The sequence below is a fragment of the Ornithorhynchus anatinus genome, chromosome X1 (assembly GCF_004115215.2).
Source record: "Ornithorhynchus anatinus isolate Pmale09 chromosome X1, mOrnAna1.pri.v4, whole genome shotgun sequence".
In the NCBI taxonomy this organism is placed as follows: domain Eukaryota; kingdom Metazoa; phylum Chordata; class Mammalia; order Monotremata; family Ornithorhynchidae; genus Ornithorhynchus; species Ornithorhynchus anatinus.
This window is the reverse complement of record NC_041749.1, coordinates 83160718-83182879: the sequence shown is the minus strand read 5'-3', so window position 1 is coordinate 83182879 and position 22162 is coordinate 83160718. Positions and strand designations below refer to the sequence as shown.

Here is a 22162-nt window from a genome sequence, read left to right as displayed (position 1 = left end):
AAACCTGGTTTAAGACCAGGTTGGTTTTGATGCCCAATGGGTGATGTTTCTGATTCAGATCTTAAATAATCTTATTTGGAAACTTAATGCTGTGGGAATCAGTCAGTCATTCATATTTTTTCAGTGAGTACCGTGTGCAGAACACCGTATTAAGTGCCTGGGAGAGTACCATACAACAATAAACACACATTCCTTGTCCACAAGGAGTCTAAAGTCGAGAGGACAAGCTTAAAATGTAAGATGACACCAGCTGATTACTTAGTGATTTAATGTTTTTACAATTCAACTTTATAAACGAAGTGGATTTTTATCCCTAAGTGAACATCCCATTGTTTCTGACCACTCTTAGTTCTGATACCTAATTTGAAAGGTATTACTGTACTGTCTTGTGGAGATGGATTCATTTCCTGCTAACAAGTTTTTAGAATGGGTTTTGAGTACACACTATGTAAAATGTGGGTGGTATGAAATTTTTCTCAGCCTTGGAAAACTTCTTTTCATTTTGGCCTGAAGTCGTGTTGGGGGTTTACCTGCCAACGCTCTCACTGTACTCACAACTTGCATTTCATTTGGAAGTTAAAAATAATAATAATGTTGGTATTTGTTAAGCACTTACTATGTGCAGAGCACTGTTCTAAGCACTGGGGGAGATACAGGGTAATCAGATTGTCCCACGTGAGGCTCACAGTCTTCATCCCCATTTTACAGATGAGGTCACTGAGGTACAGAGAAGTTAAGTGACTTGCCCACAGTCACCCAGCTGACAAGGCAGAGCTGGGATTCGAACCCATGACCTTTGACTCCCTAGCCCGGGCTCTTTCCACTGAGCCACGCTGCTTCCCTGTTTTAACAATACAATTAAAGGTGAAACTAGCTATTTAAATCACACCTTTAAATTGCCCGATGATAGAATTCAGAAGTATATAACAAGTAAAACAAAAACACTGGACATCAAATTAGGTTGCATTTAAAGATCATGTAATCTTTTATTTTTCAAAGATGACACAGTTCCTATATTAAGCCAGTTCCCACTGAAGCAAAGTTGGAGCAGAAGGGGAAGCAGCATGGCCTAGTGGGAAGAGCACTGGCCTGGAAATCAGAGTACCTGGTTCTAATCCCAACTCTGACATTTGCCCGTTGTGTGACTTTGACCAAGTCAGATAATAATGATAATAATAATGGCATTTGTTAGGTGCTTATTATATGCCAAGAACCGTAATAAGTGCTGGGGCAGATACAGGTAATCAGGTCCCACTTGGGGCTCACAGTCTATGTAGGAGGGAAAACAGGTATTGAATCCCCATTTTACAAATGAGGGAACTGAGGCACAGAAAACTTAAGGTGATTTGCCCAAGGTTGCCCAGCTGATAAATGGCAGAGTGGGTATTAGAACCCAGGGCCTCTGTCTCCCAGGCCCATCCTCTTTCCAATAGGTCCTACTACCCTCCTATTTCTCTGGGTCTCAGTTTCCTCATGTTTTCCCTCTGCTCCTCCACCTCTCCCTTCCCATCCCCACAGCACTGTACTTGTCCGCTCAACTGTATATATTTTCGTTACCCTATTTATTTTGTTAATGAATTGTACATCGCCTTGATTCTATTTAGTTCCCATTGTTTTTACCAGATGTTCTTCCCCTTGACGCTGTTTAGTGCCATTGTTCTTGTCTGTCCGTCTCCCCCGATTAGACTGTAAGCCCGTCAAACGGCAGGGACTGTCTCTATCTGTTGCCGACTTGTTCATCCCAAGCGCTTAGTACAGTGCTCTGCACATAGTAAGCGCTCAATAAATACTATTGAATGAATGAATGAATCTGTAAAAGGGGGGGGGTAAGGACTATGTCAGACCTGTTTAGGGTCTTGGCTACTGTCTCCAGCCCTTTCACTAGGGGACCTTAGGACTTTTGGCGATATTCTCCCAAGCGCTCAGTACAATGCTCTGTGCAAAATAAGGGCCCAATAAATATCGGTGATTAATTGTTTAGGAAATTACAATGGAATAATAATGATGGTATTTGTTAAGCGCTTACTTAGAGAAGCAGCATAGCTCAAAGAGCATGGGCTTGGGAGTCAGAGGTCATGGGTTCAAATCCCAGCTCTGCCACTTGTCAGCTGTGTGACTGTGGGCAAGTCACTTAACTTCTCTGAACCTCAGTTCCTTCATCTGGAAAATGGGGATGAAGACATTGAACCTCACGTGGGACAAACTGATTACCCTGTATCTACCCCAGTGCTTAGAACAGTGCTCGGCACATAGCGCTTAACAAATACCAACATTACAATTATTATTATGTGCCAAGCACTGTTCATAGCCCTAGGGTAGATAGAAGGTAATGAGGTTGTCTCCCGGGGGGCTCACAGTCTTCATCCCCATTTTCCGGATGAGGTAACCGAGGCACAGATAAGTCAAGTGACTTGCCCACAGTCACGCAGCCAAGTGGCAGAATTTGGCGGATATGATCCCTGCGCTTAAGGAGCTTACAATCTAGAAGGAGAGAGAGACTTTAAAAGAAGTTACAGGTAGGGGAGGCAACCGTGAGGATAGGTACAGAAGTGTGTATGGTGGGGGGGATGTTAGACTTTAACTTTGGAGGTGTCTCATAGGGAAAAGAGCGTGCTGGGGCCAAAGCAGCAACGAGCCCCACTCCTTCGTGGCTCAGTGGAAAGAGCCCGGGCTTGGGAGTCAGAGTCATGGGTTCGAATCCCCGCTCTGCCACTTAGCTGTGCGACTGTGGGCAAGTCACTTCACTTCTCTGGGCCTCGGTTACCTCATCTGTAAAACGGGGGTGAAGACTGTGAGCCCCACGTGGGACAACCTGATTACCTTGTATCTACCCCAGCGCTTAGAACAGTGCTCGGCACATAGTAAGCGCTTAACAAATACCAACATTATTATTATTAAGGGCAGCCAATTACCCCAGCCCGATCGCTTCTCCCAATCCACTTGGCAGCTCCCCACTGGCCCTGCCTCCTGACGCAGACCATCGCGAGAACGTGAGTCGGCCGAGGGCGGCGTGCCCGGCGCCGGCTTTGGGCGCGCGCACCGTCGCGAGCCCTGGGCCCCGAGCGGCCGGCGGCGCTGTGTCATCTCGGCCGGCCGCTGGGTCTCGCGAGAGTTGGTCGTAAACAGCCCAAAATGGAGGGGCGAGGTGCGTGCGCTGCCGCCGCTCCGTTAGCCCGCGGCCGGGGGGCCGGGGCTTAAAGGGGCCGTTTGGTCACCGACCCAAGCAGCAGGTACGCCTTCCTCCACTCGACCCCGGCCGTTCCCAGCTCCACCCCCCCCCCCCCCCCGTGGAATGTGTGGCCGACGCCGGCCGGCTTGCTGTCTCCTTCACCTCGCCGCTCCGTCCCGCAGCGGGGCCTGCGGTTGGTGCGGCGGGGGGCGGGGGGAGGGTCAAAAGGATCGTGCGGTGTTAGCTGTCAGTGTTGCCCCTCCGTGTCTCTTCGTCTCCACCGCATCCTCCCCCTCCTGCACTTCGCTACGTTCTCCGGGCTGTCCTCCCTGGTCCCGATTTCTTTCTCCCGCTCCCCTCGGTCGCCCTCCTCTCCCCCGAGGTAGCATCTCCCGGTTCCGGGGATCCCAGGCCTGGCGGGGGTTGGGGTGGGGGGGAGTGCGGTCTGCTGAGGAAAAATCTGGGACCTGAGAGTCGGTGCGAGTGAGAACCCCTGGCGCATTTTCGTCTCTAATAATAGTGATCGGGGCATCTGTCAAGCGCTTACTATGCGACAGGCACTGTACTAAGCGCCGGGGTGGATCCAAGCAAATCGGTTGAGACGCAGTCCATGTCTCGTGTCTCTTAATCCTTTAGACTCCCAAGTTCGTCCTTTGCCAGAGAGGCTTTGGGAGGGTCCAAGCGCTGGGAAGAAAAACGCCGGATCAGTTCGGGATATTACAGTTCTGCTGCGGAGAGAGGGTTGTGTGTGTGTGTGTTGGGGGGGGGGGCTTCATATTATTAGTAATATATGCAATGTGTTAAGCGCTGAGAAATTCAGATCGGACCGCGGTCTCTGCTCCCCGCGGAGCTCCCAATCTAAGGAGTTGTTCATTCATTCAATCGTATTTATTGAGCGCTTACTGTGTGCAGGGCTCTGTACCGAGCGCTTGAAATAGTACAATTCGGCAACGGATAGAGACGATCCGTGCCCAACAACGTGTTGTTTTTAGAAGGGGAGAGAAAGTGGGAATATTGAGCGGCATATAATAATAACTATGGTATTTGTTAAGCGCTTACTGTGTGCAGAGCACTGTTCTAAGCGCTGGGGGAGATCCGGGTTAATCAGATTGACCTACGTGGGGCTTACATTTTTTAATCCCCATTTTTACAGATGAGGTCACTGAGGCCCAGAGAAGTGAAGGGACTTGCCCAAGGTCACGCAGCAGACAAGTGGCGGAGCCGGGATTAGAACCCACCACCTTTGACTCCCAAGCCCGGGCTCTTTCCACTAAGCTACGCTAGAGGATCGGGTCCGCAGGGAGTAAAGCCTTGGAGAAATAGAGAGGGGCCACAATGGGAGCAAGATAGGGACCCGGAAGGTGGAAGCTTTGTATGTCTGGATCTAGGTATGTACCTGCGATATCTTTCAGAGCAGAGTGTGACACGCAGTGCGACCCATCACCTCCGGTCCAATCCTAAGGAAAGATATTTTTGAGCAGCTAAAACCCCGAGGTTAGTTAGGCCTGCATGGCAGAATTGGTTTTCTCCTATAACCCCCTTAGCCCGGAGCCCCGCGTGGGCCCGTTTCAGATGCGTCGGTTCAGCCGGGGCTGGGAATAATAATAATGATGGTGTTTATTAAGCACTTACTATGTGCCAGGCACTGTAGATACAAGGTAATGAGGTTGTCCCACGTGGGGCTCACGGTCTTCATCCCCATTTTCCAGATGAGGTAACTGAGGCCCAGAGAAGTGCAGGCACTTGCCCAAGGTCACACAGCAGACAAGTGGCAGAGTCGGAATTAGAACCCATGACCTCTGACACCCGGGCTCTTTCCACTGAGCCACGCTGCTTCTCCGCGGCTATTGGGAAGTGATCCGCAGTATCCCTCAGCTCCCGCTTCAGGCCTCCTTGGGCCCTGGGCAGTGGCCTCTGGCAAGTGTGACCTCGGTAGGAGAACTATACGATGTTCAATAAGTGCTAATCCAGTCTCTGCCAGAGATGCATGAGAAGCAGCGTGGCTTAGTGGAAAGAGCCCGGGCTGGGGAGTCCGAGGTCATGGGTTCGAATCCCGGCTCTGCCACTTGTCAGTTGTGTGACTGTGGGCAAGTCACTTCACTTCTCTGAGCCTCAGTTCCTTTATCTGTAAAATGGGGATTAAGACCGTGAGCCCCACGTGGGACAACCTGATCACCTTGTACCCCCCCCCCCAGTGCTTTAGAACAGTGCTTTGCACATAGTAAGTGCTTAATAAATACCGTTATTATTATTATTATTATTATTATTAAAAATGTGATGAGAGCAGCATAATAAACTATTTTGGATTTGGGTAATGTCTTCTCTCTGTAATGTGTTATATCTGATTCTTTGCATGCCAGTATGAGTCAGTAGATTTTTAAACATCAAACTTTTTCTTGTCTAATAGACTTTAACCCTATCTTAGCGTAACAAACTAGCCTTGACCTTTAAAAACAAATTATCTTTTCGAGGTCTGATTCCTGGTAGGGTCTGGTATCAAATTTTAGTAGTTATCTCGGTTGCCCTGTATAACATAGTTCATAATCATTTCATGTAGTGATTAACTTCCCCAAGCCTCAGTTTCAAAACAGGTTATTGCTTTAAAAGGTTATTGATTTCCTCTCTCGCTTCAAGTTGGCAGGTTGTCATTTTAGGATCAGAATGCATTAAAAATGTGTTAGCTCTTAAAATTTTGTAATTAAAGCAAGTGATTTAATGACATTTTATGGATGCCATGTTCTGTCATCAGTCATTCATGCCTACTGTGTACAGAGCACTCATCATGCTATTATGTATTAGAACTGAATCTGTATTGGGCCAATAGTTCATTTTAGGGCTTCTGAGATTCTTTAGCTGTGTTGTCTACAAAGCCCAAGTGAACAATATGTTCATATTTATGTGGGGCTAACACTACACAGTCAGGTGTTTTGGGTTTTGTTTGGTTTTTTTAATGATACTTACTAAATGCTTACTACGTGCCAGGCATTGTATCTAAGCCCTGGGGTAGATTCAAGAGAATCAATTTGGGCATAGTCCCTGGCCCTCTTGGGGCTCACCGTCTAAGTTCTCCTTTGACCCGGAAGATGCAATCTCAAGGAACCTTGTGGAAGGAGAAATCCCATCCTACTTATGCCTTGACTGGTGGTACGGGCCAGATGATGCCAGCTGTTTATTCTGACATCGCATCATGTTTCATCTAGATAGATGCCTGTTGTCTGAAAAGCATCCCCTAATTCCTCAACAGCATTTTACCCAAAGTGCGTATTGGAAGCCCGTGTTCTTGCAAAGCTGACAGCATGCTGTATGTTTAGTAAACTCAAATTGCTGTGGGTTTTGACACCCCCCCCCCCCCCCCCCCCGCCCAAGACAGTGTACTTAGTTCAGTCTGTACTGTTTTGCTGATATAGACATGGCTATCATGCACGTTGCTCTATAAAAATAGTTTTCCTATAATGTGAGAGCTCTATTTTTGCAGAAACCGGTGTCAAAATAGACTTAGGTTGTCATACCTAGTGTCTGATGCCACACCCATACACAAGTTTCTTTCTGACCAGCATATCACACCGTTTCCAGGCAAGAGGCGTGTTTTTGGAAGGACATATCCTAATTCTGCATTTGTGTTCTATCCAAAAGATGTAGTGCAAACATACATTATAGCAGAGCTGACTGTACTGTACTTCAGCAATACGGTGTGGTGATCGTACATGGGACATGAATATACCGCCTTCACAGTCCAGTTTTGTAAAATAGACACATGCTTCGGTTTGAGGATGAGCCAGTGACACAATTATTTTGCTCATTAGGTGTGATCTGGAAGTGAGACTAGACAATGTTACTGTTTTGTCTACTTGCCTCTTCTTTCTGCCAGAGCCCTTTCCTTGGGGTTGCTGGGTCTTTTCAGTTTTCCTCAACTGTTTTGATCTATCTTCAAAATGCCATTTGCATCCTATTATTCACCATTTTGATTGCAACCATCTATGGCTTGCTTTTAGCATCACATATAGAAAAAAAACTAAAAGAAATCCTGTTCGGGTACAGCTCATGTTTGTTCTGTTTTGTTTTATGGTATTTGTTAAGCACATACTGGGTGTGAAACGCTGTTCTAAGAGCTGGGGTAGATACAAGTCAGGTTGGACACAGCACCTCTCCCGCCTGGGGTCACAGTCTAAGTAGGAGGGAGAATAAGAGAACTGAGGCACAGAGAAGTTGTCTCACCCAAGGTCATATAGCCAGCAACTGGCAGAGTTAGAATTAGAACCGAGGTCCTCTGACTCCCAGGTCTATGCTCTTTCCACTAGACCATGCTTTTTCTCATGTTGAATTTCATTGGTCTTAGTGTAAGTAATCTCCTAAAAGCTTTGGTTTGTTCCAGTTTTCTATCTTTGGATTTGTTTTCCAGTAATTGGTATGTGCTAAGTGGCTCTCTAAGTGGGGATAGCAATTCCTAGCCCTGACTACTCAGTGGGATGTTGTGATGATAAAATGAAAGAGCTTTGAATGCTTGGGAAGAAAATCACTGTAAATAAAATAGGATCTCAGTTTTACTGACCTCTGACGTTCTTTTACCTAGACTGTACTCCAGGATGGGTTTGTTTTTTTTTTTAAATCAGGGGTTGGAAATCAATGTAAGCAATACTTTGGGAGCAGCTGGGATCCATCCATGCCACTTTTCCCAGTGCCCTTTGGGCAACCATGAATGTGACCGGGGGAGTGGAAAATACCTGAGTTAGTGGCACCGATTCTGGAAGCCTCTGTGTAGCTGGGGACCTGGAATAAACTGGAATTTGAGAGCTTTGAGGAGCCATCCTGCTGACCTGGGCATCAGCCAGCATTCTTTCCTGCCCATGCTTCCTTAGGGAGTGGCAGGGGTTATTGACAAGGACGCTAGGAGAAACTGCACAGCTCCCCCAAGCTTTCATGGCGCCACTTTCAGATTACTTGTGTTTTTATGGTCTTGCAGGAGCTACAGGGATAAAGAAACCTGCATTGGTGACCACAGGAAGCCAGCAGGTAGGTTTGCTGCCCTGCTTGTTCCTGCTGTTTTGGGAGGTGGCATGGCCTGGGGAGAGTTGTGGGGATGTCCAGGGTGCTAGTGTTGCATTTTGGGGTCCCAGATCACCAGGTCTTCAGCTTGGATATACTCCTAGGTCATCTGTAGAATTGAGATCCGCCCGTAATAATACAGAAATACCTTGGATTTATAAAGGTCCCAGTTAAAACGAGATTACAGGAAATTTGATCTCCTTGAAATGAGCCACCATTAATTTTAAGGGTAATGTATTCCGAACTACAAGTAGCCATTAGCCACTAACTACACTGTGCAGTCACGCCCAGTCTGAGTAAGTCTGTGATTTGTGGTTATACGTACTTTATGTAAGTGCTACTGCAGAGCAAGATGTCCTGCGAGGAAAGTTTAATTTAGGGTCTCTGATTTTGTTCCTAAACAGACAGAAAAGGAAAGACCTTTTTTTTTTTTTTTAAGTAGTGTAGTTATGGAATAGTATGTCTTCAAATTTTTTCATTTTTCAGAATTTAGTCCCCATCTTTTAATTTGATCATTCGACTATTAAAATATTGTAAGTAATTGAGGTTGAATAAGAGACCAATCAGTAAACTAACCTACAATTCTTACAGTCTGTTGTTTACTTTGATTTTTTTCCTGTTAGCTATTTGGCAATTCAGCATATGCGGCTCAAATTTGCAGATGCAAACAAAGCTCAAAAAACTCCTGTATTTAACAGGAAGAATTGTTTCAACAGAAGCCATATGAAATTCACTGGGACAAATAGACAAGTAGAGGATAGGCACCCATGCAGCAAAAAAGGATTCGGGGTTTGCAGTTTGACCAAAATCTGAGTGTGAGCCTACAATGTGGCTGGTTTTTCTTTTGTGTGTGTGTGGTTTTTTTTTCCCCCTCGTTTGTTTTTTTAAAGGTCAACATGCTACCGGGATGTGTTAGCTGGAGCGTGACGTGCACAGTTTGGGCAGCCATCCTTCTGTTCTCTGTGTTGTTCAGAGCCTTATTGGAATATTGTGTTCCGTTTTAGTCACTGCCCTTTAAGAAGGCTAGGAAGAAACTGGAAAGGGGCCAGAAAAGTGACAAAAATATGATGAGAAATGGGTTCTGAGAGGAAAGGTTCAAGGAATTGGAGTTGTTTAGCTTGAAGAAGAGAAGGCAGTGGATGACTTAGCTACTTTCAAGTAGATGAAGGGATTTGTGAAGAGGATACCGATTGGTTGTTCTCCAAATCCACAGAAGATCAGACCCTCCGCAGTTTGGAGGGGAAGTGGCGTGCAAGAGGAAAATAGATTTCATCGGTAAATCATTATTTGCAGTGGGGCCACCCAGTGATGTAAGATACTGCCTGGAAGTATAACTAAACCTAGGTTGTGCATATTACTAACCATCCTTCTCTGATCCCTTGGAGTGTCTATCTGTGTCTCATATAGATTTTATGTTGTTTGAGGGTAGGGTCTGGTATTTGAGACCGTTTGAGTGCTAAACACACACATCATCAGTGCAAGCCTAGTGATAATACTCCAGCCTGATCAACCCCACCTTTGTCTCTGGAAGGATAAATCAGTCAACACTGTAAGGAAGTTGGCTGCTTTAATAGCAGTGCTTATCTTCAAACACTTGAGGTCAGTGGGACCTCTGGGTATGGAGGAATGTACATATGCCATCCGGGAGAGCTGGGCTACACGTTGATTCAGTGAAGAGCTTATAATTATCCCGAAGGTTTTCTGTTCACACAGATGGCCCGGAAAGCAGTTGTGGATAAGGCAAGACAGAAGTTCGAGGCAGTGTGGCCACTTTTGAGTTGCGCGGGCTCAGGATTTGTGGGTGAGATATGATTACTTGGGGATTGGAACTGAGCGAGTCGGAGCCTGAGCTGGAGACGATATGGTTGGGATTAGGAATTTCAAGAGGGAGCCAGGGTTTCCTTGGCACTCCTTGGAACAAGCTCCTTCCAATAAACTTGTTTTTAGCGGCTTTCGCATCCGAGTTCAATGATTGGAACTGTGTATTCTCCCTGGAGAGAAGTAAAATCATTCCTGACAGAGTCAATCCTAGTGGTATGCGGAGCGTGCAGTTTTGCAGCAGTTGCTGTGCGTTTGGGGAGTGTGAAGAATATCCTACACCCCACTGCTATGGAAAAGGGCAGGTGGACATTTGAGGAGAGGGATAACCCAACTAAGGCAGATGTGGGTAACCCATCTGTGCCCCTCTCTCCTTCCTCTCCCTGCACCAAGTATTGCTTGATAGCTTGGCAGCACAACACTCTTTTAAAAACAACAACAGCAACAAAAACACACTGGGGAGGAAAGGGTGCAAAATAAGTGGGGAGGGTTGGGGGAAGGAGGAAAAGAAGGGAAGGAAAGCAGGGTGGAAGCAAAAAAAAAATCAAAATCACAGGCTTATATGTCCAGGCCCAGCCCTGACTCTCACCATCAGGGATTGTCTCTATCTGTTGCCGAACTGTACCTTCCAAGTACTTAGTACAGTGCTCTGCACATAGTAAGGGCTCAATAAATACTACTGAATGAATGAATGAATAAGGTTTCCTTTCCAATCTTGTTCTCTGTGATTAGAGTAAGAAACACATCTAAAATTTGTCAGGTTGACTACTGATGTGTCATGGATTCTTTTGTTTCTTTTTTTTCCATCCTCTCTTTTCTACCTTCCCATCCCAATAGCTTGGTGTGCAGACATCTTGGTGATTCTTCTTTGGTGTCTTGCTTCCCCCAAACAAATGGAGTACAGGACTCAGTCGTCACACCCCGCGTGAGGGAAGCCTTCAGTCCAAAATGGAGAAGAAGCGAAGAAAGAAATGATAGCCTTTTTCTAGGCTAAAGCACAAAAGACCATGAAATTTAACTTCTATTTACATTGGACAAAACTGTAAGATTATCCAGTTGAACAGCACAGGAATGACAACATTTTGTTGAAACCGAAATGAACTAATAGACCAGGAAGAAAGGCTTGATTTGTATTTATGGCATTTTGAGGCCATATCCTCTTATGAACATGAATTTTGCAAACATCTGGTTGCTGCTGATTGTGGTTTTACTCTGTGGCAAAAAGCACCTGGGCAGCCGACTGGAAAACACCTCCCATGAGGCCAACTTGTGCCCAGGCTGTTCCCGCCTGACTTTGAAGGTGGAATTCTCTTCAACAGTTGTGGAACATGGTAATGGTGTTGTTTTAAAGATTGAAAATGCAGAGTTGTATCATTTTTCTAAACTGACACGGTAGCTTTGGCCAAAAGGTACCACCTTGCTCCTTTAATATTAACTGCAAAAATGAAATTAGCAGAGGCCTGTGCATAGTACCATGCTATTCCAATGACCTCTTTTTGTTGCCCCCTCCCCCCCACCTCTTTTTGAGTGCAGCCAGTGTGAGTGGTCAAGGAAACTTACATTAATAAATGCTATCAGTACCTTGATTCTTTGCTGAGTTTCACTTTTAAGCTGAATATGTTCTAAAGAGAGAGAGGCAGGGATTTTAGGTAATATTTTCGGTACCAGCTCTCACCTGTGAAAAATTAACGTTTTCCCCCTAGCTCCCTTTCATCACCACATATTCCCATAAGGCAGTTTTATTTTAGATCTATTACTGTAAGCGGCAAATGCACTGTTAACACGATTGGAAAATGTTTTAGTATCACGAGTGCCTGCTTTGGAATACAGGGCTCATAAATTGTGTTTGAGTTAGTACCCCCCACCAGAACAGTATAAATTATAAATTCTATTGTTCATGATAAAGTCCAGAATTTTTTGGTTGGTTTTGTGTTGAGGGAATTACTTTTGGCAGTGAAAGGGATAGATAATAATAATAATAATAATCATGATGATGGTATCTGTTAAGCACTTACTATGTGCCAAGCATTGTTCTAAGCTCTGGGGTAGATTTGAGGTAATCAGGTTGTCCCACGTGCGGCTCCCAATCTTAGTCCCCATTTTCCAGATGAGGTAACTGAGGCCCAGAGAAGTGACGTGACTTGCCCAAAGTCACACAGCCAACACGTGGCCTCTGACTCCCGGCCTGGGCTCTTGCCACTAAGCCATGCTGCTTCTCTTGTAAGGTCTGTGAGGGTAGGGATCTTGGATTTTAATTCTGTTGTACTCTCTCAACATTTAGTTCAATGATCTGCACATGGGCACTCAATAAATACAGTGGATTGAAGGGGTAAACATGGAAATTCAGACTCTGTAGTTAGCTCCTATATACATTATGGCATGCTTAGTTTTATTGTGTTTGATTTCAGAATATATCGTGGCTTTCAATGGATACTTTACAGCCAAAGCTAGAAGTAAGTTTATTTCAAGTGCACTGAAGAGCCGTGAAATAGAAAATTGGAGGATTGTACCTCGCAACAATCCAGCCAGCGACTACCCTAGCGACTTTGAGGTAATCCAGATAAAAGAGAACCAGAAAGCTGGAGTGCTGACACTTGAAGATCACCCAACCATCAAAAGAGTAACACCCCAAAGGAAAGTCTTTCGTTCTCTCAAATATGCTGAATGTGAGTATTTTAAGATGGAAGTACAACTGAGTTCATTTAGACTCACATGTATCTCATGTTTTTAGATGAGGCTTTGTTGTGTTCGGATTCCACAAAATCACTGCTCTTCCGAAGAGTTTCATAGAGAGCGTTTTTCACCCATGAACGCACCAGTGAACTTCTCGGCGCAGCAAATATAGTACTTGAAAATGCTTTTGAGTTCTCCTTGCACCTGTGTCCTTGCTTCAAAGAGATGGTTTATTGTAGAAAAAGCAATTTATTTCAGTTTTGGCCTCTTCCTGGAGTTAACCAGTCCACAGACAGGTCAGCCTCAGGAACGATGAAACAGTATGTGCACAGCTGTCCAGGGTGTGGATTAGAGGAGCTCTGAATACATCCACTCTTTGGCTTCCAGCTCTCTGTGCTCTCAGCTCATCATTCTCCTTCTTGCCATATAAATTGTAGGTTTGATTTGGATGACTTTTCCCCTAAAATTCTATCTTGTGTTTGTGGCCAAATCTGATTTTTCAATCAGTGGTGTCGAGCACTTAGTGTGTGCAGAGCACTTGTACTGAGCACTTGGGAGAGTACAAATCAAAAGAGTTGGTAGACAAGTTCCCTGCCCAAAACGAGCTTAATTAACCAAATTACATTTTGAAAAGTGGGCCTAAGTATTCTTGAAAGAAGATAGTTTCAGTGGAACTCATTTTCAGATTGACACAGATCTAGGGTGTCCTTAGGTGGGTTAAGAAGAGAATTTACACTCCAGCGCCTTCTGAGAACACAAGATGTTTTATAATATATTAATGACAATACCCCTAGAGAGATCAAAGGTTTTCATGGTGAAATAAAAAAAAAATTATTCCTTTCTTTCCATTCTTCCGTTGTCCACCAGGCACCCAAACTGAGATCCTCTGTCCATATAAATGTGGAAGCTCAGACCAATTATAGGTTAAATAATTTGCTCCTGTAAATGTGGAAATCGGTTATGAAACTTCAGTTACCTAGATACTTCTGTGCCCTATCTTCTAGCCTGTTCTTCTTTCTTTATTTTCTCAGCATTTGAAGAGTGACAACTGAAAACCAGATCCAAATTCAGCTGATGTTACTAGATCACACACTTACATGGGGCTTTTTTTGGTCTTTCGGGACATCCAGAATGTTTCATTTTCAATACGAAATCCAAATTTAGCACCAAGAATCACTGTGGGCATTTTAATGAAGTAAAATCCCAATTTATGTAAATAATTCTTTAGTGGAAACTGACATGAGTACATACTATGGTATTTTTTTAGTGTCACCACACCCTCTGGGGCTTAGCCTGGAAAAGTTCAAATGAGATTATAGTGATTAGTTTCAGAATTGGAGCGCTAAATAATTAACATGGGAGTGAAATTCACCCACACTTTAACTCTTAATGTCAAATTAGAGAATTTTCACTTATGAAATTTAAGAGAAGGTGACAATTGCCATGGCTTTCTTTGGCGACATATCTTTGCGAATGGAAAGAGGGTGAACTGTGGCAAACAAAAATACTTGAGATGTGTATTTAGGGTTTTTTGGGTTTTTTTTTTTTGCTTTGGAAGAGCCTATGCTAATAAAAATGTGATTATCCAAAGATTTGCTTAGGGAGTAGGATACTGCAGTGTACTGTACACTTGGGTGCAACAGAAAAGTGACAAGTTCCCGGCCCACAGGAGTTTACACTTTTAATAGGGGAGAAAGGATAATAAAATATCTTTTCAATGAGAGTAATCCGAATAAAGAATTGAATAGACATACTGGTGCTAAGGATGGGTGTAAATAAATGTGAAGAAGGCTTGTCGGAGGAGATGGGAGTTTAGGAGGGTTTGTAGATTACACGAGTGTTCAGGGCTAGAGGGGAAGATTTGGGAGTTGTCAGCATAGAGGTGATAATTGAAGACTCCTGAGCGGATGAGGTCCCCGAAAGAGCAAGTGTAGAGTGAGAAGAGTAGGGGACCCAGAACCGAGTCGTGTGGTAAGAGGTTGAGAGATCTTCTTTATTAAAATATCACTTGGATCTTTCCTCAGACTCTCAAGCCGTTTACCCTCTTAACTGAGCGTGAGTCTTCATTTGCTCTCCACTTGTTATTTCTTTTTGAAAGAGAGGTAAAGATGCCAAATTAGGATGGAATTTCCTCTGTTTCTACATCTTGAGTGACTTCTTTATCATTATCTGTATCTTCATTCATCCAATCGTATTTATTGAGCACTTACTGAGTGCAGAGCACTGTATAGAGAAGCAGCGTGGCTCAGTGGAAAGAGCACGGGCTTGGGAGTCAGAGGTCATGAGTTCGAATCCCGGCTCTGCCACTTGTCAGCTGTGTGACTGTGGGCAAGTCACTTCACTTCTCTGTGCCTCAGTTACCTCATCTGTAAAATGGGGATTACCTGTGAGCCTCACGTGGGACAACCTGATTACCCTATATCTACCCCAGCGCTTAGAACAGTGCTCGGCACATAGTAAGCGCTTTACAAATACCAACATTATTATTATTATTACTACGCGCTTGGAAAGTACAATTCGGCCACAGATAAAGACAATCCCTGCCCACCAGCGGGCTCACAGTCTAGAAGGGGGAGGCAGACAACAAAACGAAACAAATAGGCAGGCATCGATACCATCAAAATAGATGAATAGAATCATAGATATATACACATCATTAATAACGTAGAGTAATAAGTATGTACAAATATACACAAGTGCTGTGGGGAGAGGAAGGAGGTAGAGCAGGGGGAGGAGAAGCAGAGGGAAAGGGAGGGCTCAGTCTGGGAAGGCCTCCTGGAGGAGGATCTGCTAAGCACTTTGATACCCCATCCTCTCAGCACTTCTGTACATAGCACTTCTGTACTCTGCTGCTTCCGCTATCTGTAATTTATTTTACTGTCTGGTTCCCCTGCTAGTCTGTTTACTCCCCTAAGCACATAGTACAATGCTTCGCACACAGTAATTGCACAGTAAATACCACTGATTGATTCTTTCCGTCACTGGGCAGGGATTGTCTCTATCTGTTGCAGAATTGTCCATTCCAAGCGCTTAGTACAGTGCACTGCACATAGTAAGTGCTCAGTAAATACTATTGAATGAATGAATGAATATTTTCCTTTTCCCCTTTTCATCAAATCGGAAACCCAACGGTAGTAGGTTTATTACCTCCAGTCTATCTGAAATATTTTCCGATTTAGGTTTTTTGGTTTTGTTTAATGTGTTTTTGTTATCGTGATTCTTTTCTCCTTCAAAAAAGAGGAATTATCTATTTAAAAAGCAAAAGTTACCGAATCAGTTTTTTATGTTTTTAAATGTCTTTTGGTATTTGTTAAGCGCTTACTATGTGCTGAGCACTGTTCTAAACGCTGGGGTAGATACAGAGTAATCAGGTTGTCCCACGTGGGGCTCACAGTCTTCATCCCCATTTTCCAGAAGAGGTAACTGAGGCACCGAGAAGTTAAGTGACTTGTCCAAAGTCACACAGCTGACAAGTGGCAGAACCGGGATTAGAACCTATGACCTCTGACGCCTAAGCCTGTCCTCTTTCCACTGAGCCACGCCGCTTCAAAAGAGCAACTGAACTTTGAAGTCTGTTCAAAAGAGAAACTTGATGTCAATCAATCCGTGATATTTATTGAGCGCTTACTGTATGCAGAGCACTGTTTTACAGATGAGGTAACTGAGGTCCAGCATGACTTAGTGGAAAGAGGACGGGCTGGGGAGTCAGAGGACACGGGTTCTAATTCCGGTTCCGTCACTTGTCTGCTGTGTGACCTTGGGCAAGTCACTTGCTTTTCTGTGCCTCAGTTACCTCATCTGGAAAATGGGGATTAAGACTGTGAGCCCCACATGGGGCAACCTGATTACCTTCTATCCACCCCGGGGCTTAGAACAGTGTTTGGCACTAGTAAGGGCTTAACAAATACCAGCATTATTATTCTTGCCTGAGGTCACACAGCAGGCAAGTGACGGAGCTGGGATTGGAACCCAGGTCCTTTAACTCCCAAGCCCCCGCTTTTTCCATTTGGCCAAGCTACCTCTCTATGTGTCAGATGCGTCAGTGATGAAGCTCATTCCTTACTCCTTTTCTCTTCCACCTTTTTTCTACCCCTTAATAATCTTGGCCTGTGACCTGGTGAAAACCCAAAGAACCTCACTGGGGAGTTTGTAATTCCCTGTAGCCTGGTGAACAGCATAGCCATGTTTATGACTCTCCAAGATCCCAGGGCAACTCCAGAGTCTCCTAGGACTGCTTTGGGCCCAGGAAACCCACAGATGCCCGGAGACGGGCATGTCACGCTCACGGGCTGGGAGCTGCTTGTGGCCTGCTGCCACATTCTGGTAGCCCAGAGGGAGCAGCTGCTATTTCTGCTTCTCCTGGGTTTCCAGAGTGGCGAGGCCTTGTCTGCAGAGCCACTCGAGATCCTTGGAAACCCAGGAGAGTGGGATAGTGGGGGGAGGAGGAGGATGGCACAGCGGAGTCGCCTAATAACAATTGTGGCATTTGTTACGCACTTATTATGTGCCAGGCACTGTACTAAGTCCTGGGGTGGGTACAAGCGAATCGGATGGGACACAGTCCCTGTCCCACGTGGGGCTCACAGTCTTGATCTCCATTTTACAGAGGAGGTAACTGAGGCACAGTGAAGTGATTTGCCCAAGTCCCATCCCCCTGGCAGCTCAGCTCAGCTTCTGGCTCACTTGCCCGAAGGAGCCACTCCTGCTAATTCATTCATTCATTCAATAGTATTTATTGAGCGCATACTATGTGCAGAGCACTGTACTAAGCGCTTGGAATGTACAAATCGGTAACAGATAGAGACAGTCCCTGCCCTTTGACGGGCTTACAGTCTAATCGGGGGAGACAGACAAGAACAATAGCAATAAATAGAATCAAGGGGATGAACATCTCATTACAACCATAGCAAATAAATAGAATCAAGAATAAATAGAATCAAGAGATGCTAATCTCTGGGGGTTCTAGGATGGCTCCATATGCCGGCCCTTTCTTCTCCATCCTTTCTTTCCCATATCCCTTCTGGCACAGCGCAGTTCTGGAAAGTCTAGGGAATGGTGACAGGCAGTCCCAACATCATCTTCAGCCCCGAACAAGGAGCCACTCTGTCCAGCAATCATAGGGGAGGGGTGCCCTCACTTTGTCTCTCCATCCTCCTTCCTCTCTCTCTTAATCCTGTTTTTTGAGTGCATAATATGTGCAAAGCACCGTACTAAGCACTTGGGAGAGTATAGTACAACAGAAGTAGTAGGCATATACCCCGCCCACCACGAGCTTACAGTCTAGATGGGGGGGCAGATGTTCATGTGACTAGATAATTTATCATATCTAATTTAAAGATATATACATAAGTGCTGTGGGGGTGGGACGAATATCAAGGATCCAAAGGTCGCAGATTGGAGTGCATAAACGGCGCAGAAGGGAGAGCGAGCCGGAGAAAAGAGGGCTTAATTGGGAAAGGCCTCTTGGAGGGGTTGCAATAATAATAATGTATTTGTTATTGAGTTGTGACCTTAATTGGTCTTTGAAGGTGGAGGTAGTGGTGGTCTGGCGTATATGGACGAGAGAGAGTTCCAGGCTTCGAGGAGGACGTGGGAAAGGGGCCTGTGGCGAGATAGACGAGGTCGGGGCACAGTGAGGAAGCTGGAGCTAGAGGAGCGGAGTGGGTGGGCTGGGATGTAGTAGGAGATGAGCGAGGTAGGATGGGGCGAGCCGAGTGCTTTAAAGCCGATGATACGGAATTTCAGTTTGATGTGGAGGTGGATGGGCTGCCATTGGGGGTTCATTCATTCATTCATTCAATAGTATTTATTGAGCGCTTACTATGTGTAGAGCACTGTACTAAGCGCTTGGGATGAACAAGTCGGCAACAGATAGAGACAGTCCCTGCCGTTTGACGGGCTTACAGTCTAATCGGGGGAGACGGACAGACGAGAACAATGGCAATAAACAGAGTCAAGGGGAAGAACATCTCGTAAAAACAATGGCAACTAAATAGAATCAAGGCAATGTACAATTCATTAACAAAATAAATAGGGTAACGAAAATATATACAGTTGAGTGGACGAGTACAGTGCTGTGGGGATGAGAAGGGAGAGGTGGAGGAGCAGAGGGAAAAGGGGAAAATGAGGGTTTAGCTGCGGAGAGGTAAAGGGGGGATGGCAGAGGGAGTAGAGGGAGAAGAGGAGCTCAGTCTGGGAACGCCTCTTGGAGGAGGTGAGTTTTAAGTAGGGTTTTGAAGAGGGAAAGAGAATCAGTTTGGCGGAGGTGAGGAGGGAGGGCGTTCCGGGACCGCGGGAGGACGTGACCCGGGGGTCGACGGCGGGACGGGCGAGACCGAGGGACGGTGAGGAGGTGGGCGGCGGAGGAGCGGAGCGTGCGGGGTGGGCGGTAGAAAGAGAGAAGGGAGGAGAGGTAGGAAGGGGCAAGGTGATGGAGAGCCTCGAAGCCTAGAGTGAGGAGTTTTTGTTTGGAGCGGAGGTTGATAGGCAACCACTGGAGTTGTTTAAGAAGGGGAATGACATGCCCAGATCGTTTCTGCAGGAAGATGAGCCGGGCAGCGGAGTGAAGAATAGACTGGAGCGGGGCGAGAGAGGAGGAAGGGAGGTCAGAGAGAAGGCTGACACAGTAGTCTAGCCGGGATATAACGAGAGCCCGTAACAGTAAGGTAGCCGTTTGGGTGGAGAGGAAAGGGCGGATCTTGGCGATATTGTAGAGGTGAAACTGGCAGGTCTTGGTAACGGATAGGATGCATGGGGTGAACGAGAGGGACGAGTCAAGGATGACACCGAGATTGTGGGCCTGAGAGACGGGAAGGATGGTCGTGCCATCAACGGTGATAGAGAAGTCTGGGAGAGGACCGGGTTTGGGAGGGAAGATGAGGAGCTCAGTCTTAATCATGTTGAGTTTTAGGTGGCGGGCCGACATCCAGGTGGAGACGTCCTGGAGGCAGGAGGAGATGCGAGGCAGGAGGAGGTTCTTGAGGAGTGGGGAGAGATGGACTGAACGTTTTTGTTGATGGATGACCTGTGCAGCAGAGTGAGGTTTCGCATGGAGTGGGGAGGGACGGGAGGTCAGCGAGGAGTCAGATGCAGTAGTCAAGGCGGGATAGGATAAGTGCTTGAATCAGCATGATAGCAGTTCGGATGGAGAGAAAAGGGTGGGTTTTAGCAATCCTCTCTCTCTCCTGCTGTTGCTGACCAGAGGAAAATCGTCTGTGTGCGTATGTCTGCGGGTGGTTCATCTCTGTATCTCTCTTGCTGTTTCTCCATCTGTCTCTGTGGCTCTCGTCTCTCTTTTCTGCCACTTTTCCCTAATTTGGAAGCACTGTCCCCATCCCCATGGAAGCTTGTCTGTTCGATACCAACCTCATTTTCTTTTGTTTAATAATAGGATGCTGATTTTACAAATTATTTTTAGTTATTTTTAGCTTTTTAAGAATTTAAGAATGTGTGTGTATATATATATAGGGCCACATTCTTAAAAAGCTATATATAGATATATACATATACACACACACGCACGCATATTTAATCCACCCACAGGAATTAGTTTAACATGCCTCCTCTAAAGGATCTGTTCCAGACTTGCTACAAGTCCAAACAACCCCTGATGGAGGCTTGGTTCCAAGATGCCCCTGGAAGTTCTGTTTAGCTTAGAGGGGCCCAAGTGAGGTGTCCAGTTATATTCCCTGGAAACCCCAGAAGGATTTAAAAACAGCATCTGCCCTCCAGGGTACCCAGGACGAAAGGGAGTGGCCTGGTCCAGAGTAGCCATCTCCTCCAAGAGGCCTTCCCCGACTAACCCTCCTTTCCTCTTCCCCCACTTCCTTATGTAGCACCCTGACTTGCTCCCTTTATTCATCCCCCCTCCCAGTCCCACAGAACTTACATACATATCTGTGATTTTATTTTCTTTATATTAGTGTCTGTCTCCCCCTCTAGACTGTCAGCTCGTTGTGGGCAGGGAGTGTGTCTCTTATATTGTTGTATTATACTCTCCCAAGCACTTAGTACAGTGCTCTGCACACAGTTAGCACTCAATAAATACGATCGATTGACTGATTGACCGACTTTGCTTTTTTCGAGACCTCAACTCCCTCGAAATTCTGAAACCAACAAAGGCTTTGAGGTTGAATTTTTAGTCCTAGAGCCACCCACTAGCTACCACATACCTTAAAATGCATAGAAATCTCTGAGTTGTTCAATTATTGCCCAATAAAATGAGACATTGCAAATGCAACCGGAGCCAAAACAAATACGACAGGTATACTTAACAGGCTTCTCACCTGAAGGGGTGTTGTAAAGAGGGAGAGGCCCAACCTCTGGGCAGTTCAATTTCATAAACCTCTTCACGAGGTTGGCAGTGCGTCAGTACATTTGGGTTTATTGACTTGCCGACTGAGGCCATTCAACAGCCTTTCCGTTGTCAGCGATGTTCACTTTTGGACTACAGCTAAAGGATACGGTTCTATTTAGTCCATCGTGTACATTTAGAAGCTTGAAACGAAAAGGTATCGTTCTTTAAAGCCTTGAGGGTTTTCTTTTCTCCTGATATTTCTCCTCTCTGCCTAGCTGATCCTCCATTGCCCTGCAACGAGACAAGATGGACACAGAAATGGCAATCATCACGCCCCCTTAGAAGAGCGAGTCTCTCCCTTGGCTCTGGGTTTTGGCATGCAACAGGAAGGCATTCGAGTAGGCGTTTATTGAGAGCCATCCCTCGTCAAGTTGCTCAAACACTGCAGGCCGATGTGCTCTGGCAAATGGGTTATACAGGTAAGCTATTTACTTGAGTGCCGTTCTTAACTGATAACTTATTCCCAGATTTTACACATTTTGACGTATAGTCCGTCTAACAACCCTCCGTCTTATCACCCGTGACTTAATAATAATAATAATGGGTAATAATTATTATTGTGGTATTTGTTAAGCACTTACTATGTGCCAGGTGCTGTTCTAAGCGCTGGGGTGGATACAAGATAATCAGGTTGGACATAAACCCTGTCCCACGTAGGGCTCACGATCTTAATCTCCGCTTTTACAGTTAAGAAAACCGAGGCCCAGAGACGTGAAGTGACTTGCCCAAGGTCTCACAGCAGACAAGTGGTGGAGCCGGGATTAGCACCCACATCCTTCTGACTCCCAGGCCCGTGCTCTGTCCACTAGGCCACACTTCCACCACCCCATAATAATAATAATCAATGGTACTTGCACTCTTACTACGTGTGCAGAGCACTGTACTAAGTGCTTGGGAGAGTACAGTATAACGGTATTACAAGTTTCTTGTCCACAAAGAGCTTGCAATCTAGAGGAGAAGCTTACAGACTGGAGGGGGATTCTACAGTCTAATAATGATTGTGGTATTTGTTGAATGCTTATTATGTGCCAAGCACTGTACTGAACTCTGGGGTAGATACAATGAAGTCAGATCAGACATAGCCTCTGTCCCACATGGAGCAT

General features: G+C 45.6%; 1 protein-coding gene across 3 annotated transcripts in view; it reads left to right on the top strand.

Annotated features, from left to right (window-relative positions):
• Positions 1-3111: 3111 nt before the first annotated feature.
• MBTPS1 (membrane bound transcription factor peptidase, site 1) overlaps positions 3112-22162 on the top strand; it is a 49401-nt gene continuing 30350 nt past the window's right edge. Inside the window, exons 1-6 of one of the 3 annotated variants that reach the window (XM_029050516.2) lie at positions 3112-3230; positions 8130-8179; positions 9926-10013; positions 10868-11361; positions 12439-12696; positions 21275-21478. In XM_029050516.2, coding sequence (XP_028906349.1) covers positions 11193-11361; positions 12439-12696; positions 21275-21478 — 631 coding nt within the window. In that variant the 5' untranslated portion in view covers positions 3112-3230; positions 8130-8179; positions 9926-10013; positions 10868-11192. The remainder of the gene's footprint in view (positions 3231-8129; positions 8180-9925; positions 10014-10867; positions 11362-12438; positions 12697-21274; positions 21479-22162) is intronic. The other 2 variants (XM_029050514.2, XM_029050517.2) reach the window with 2 other exon arrangements.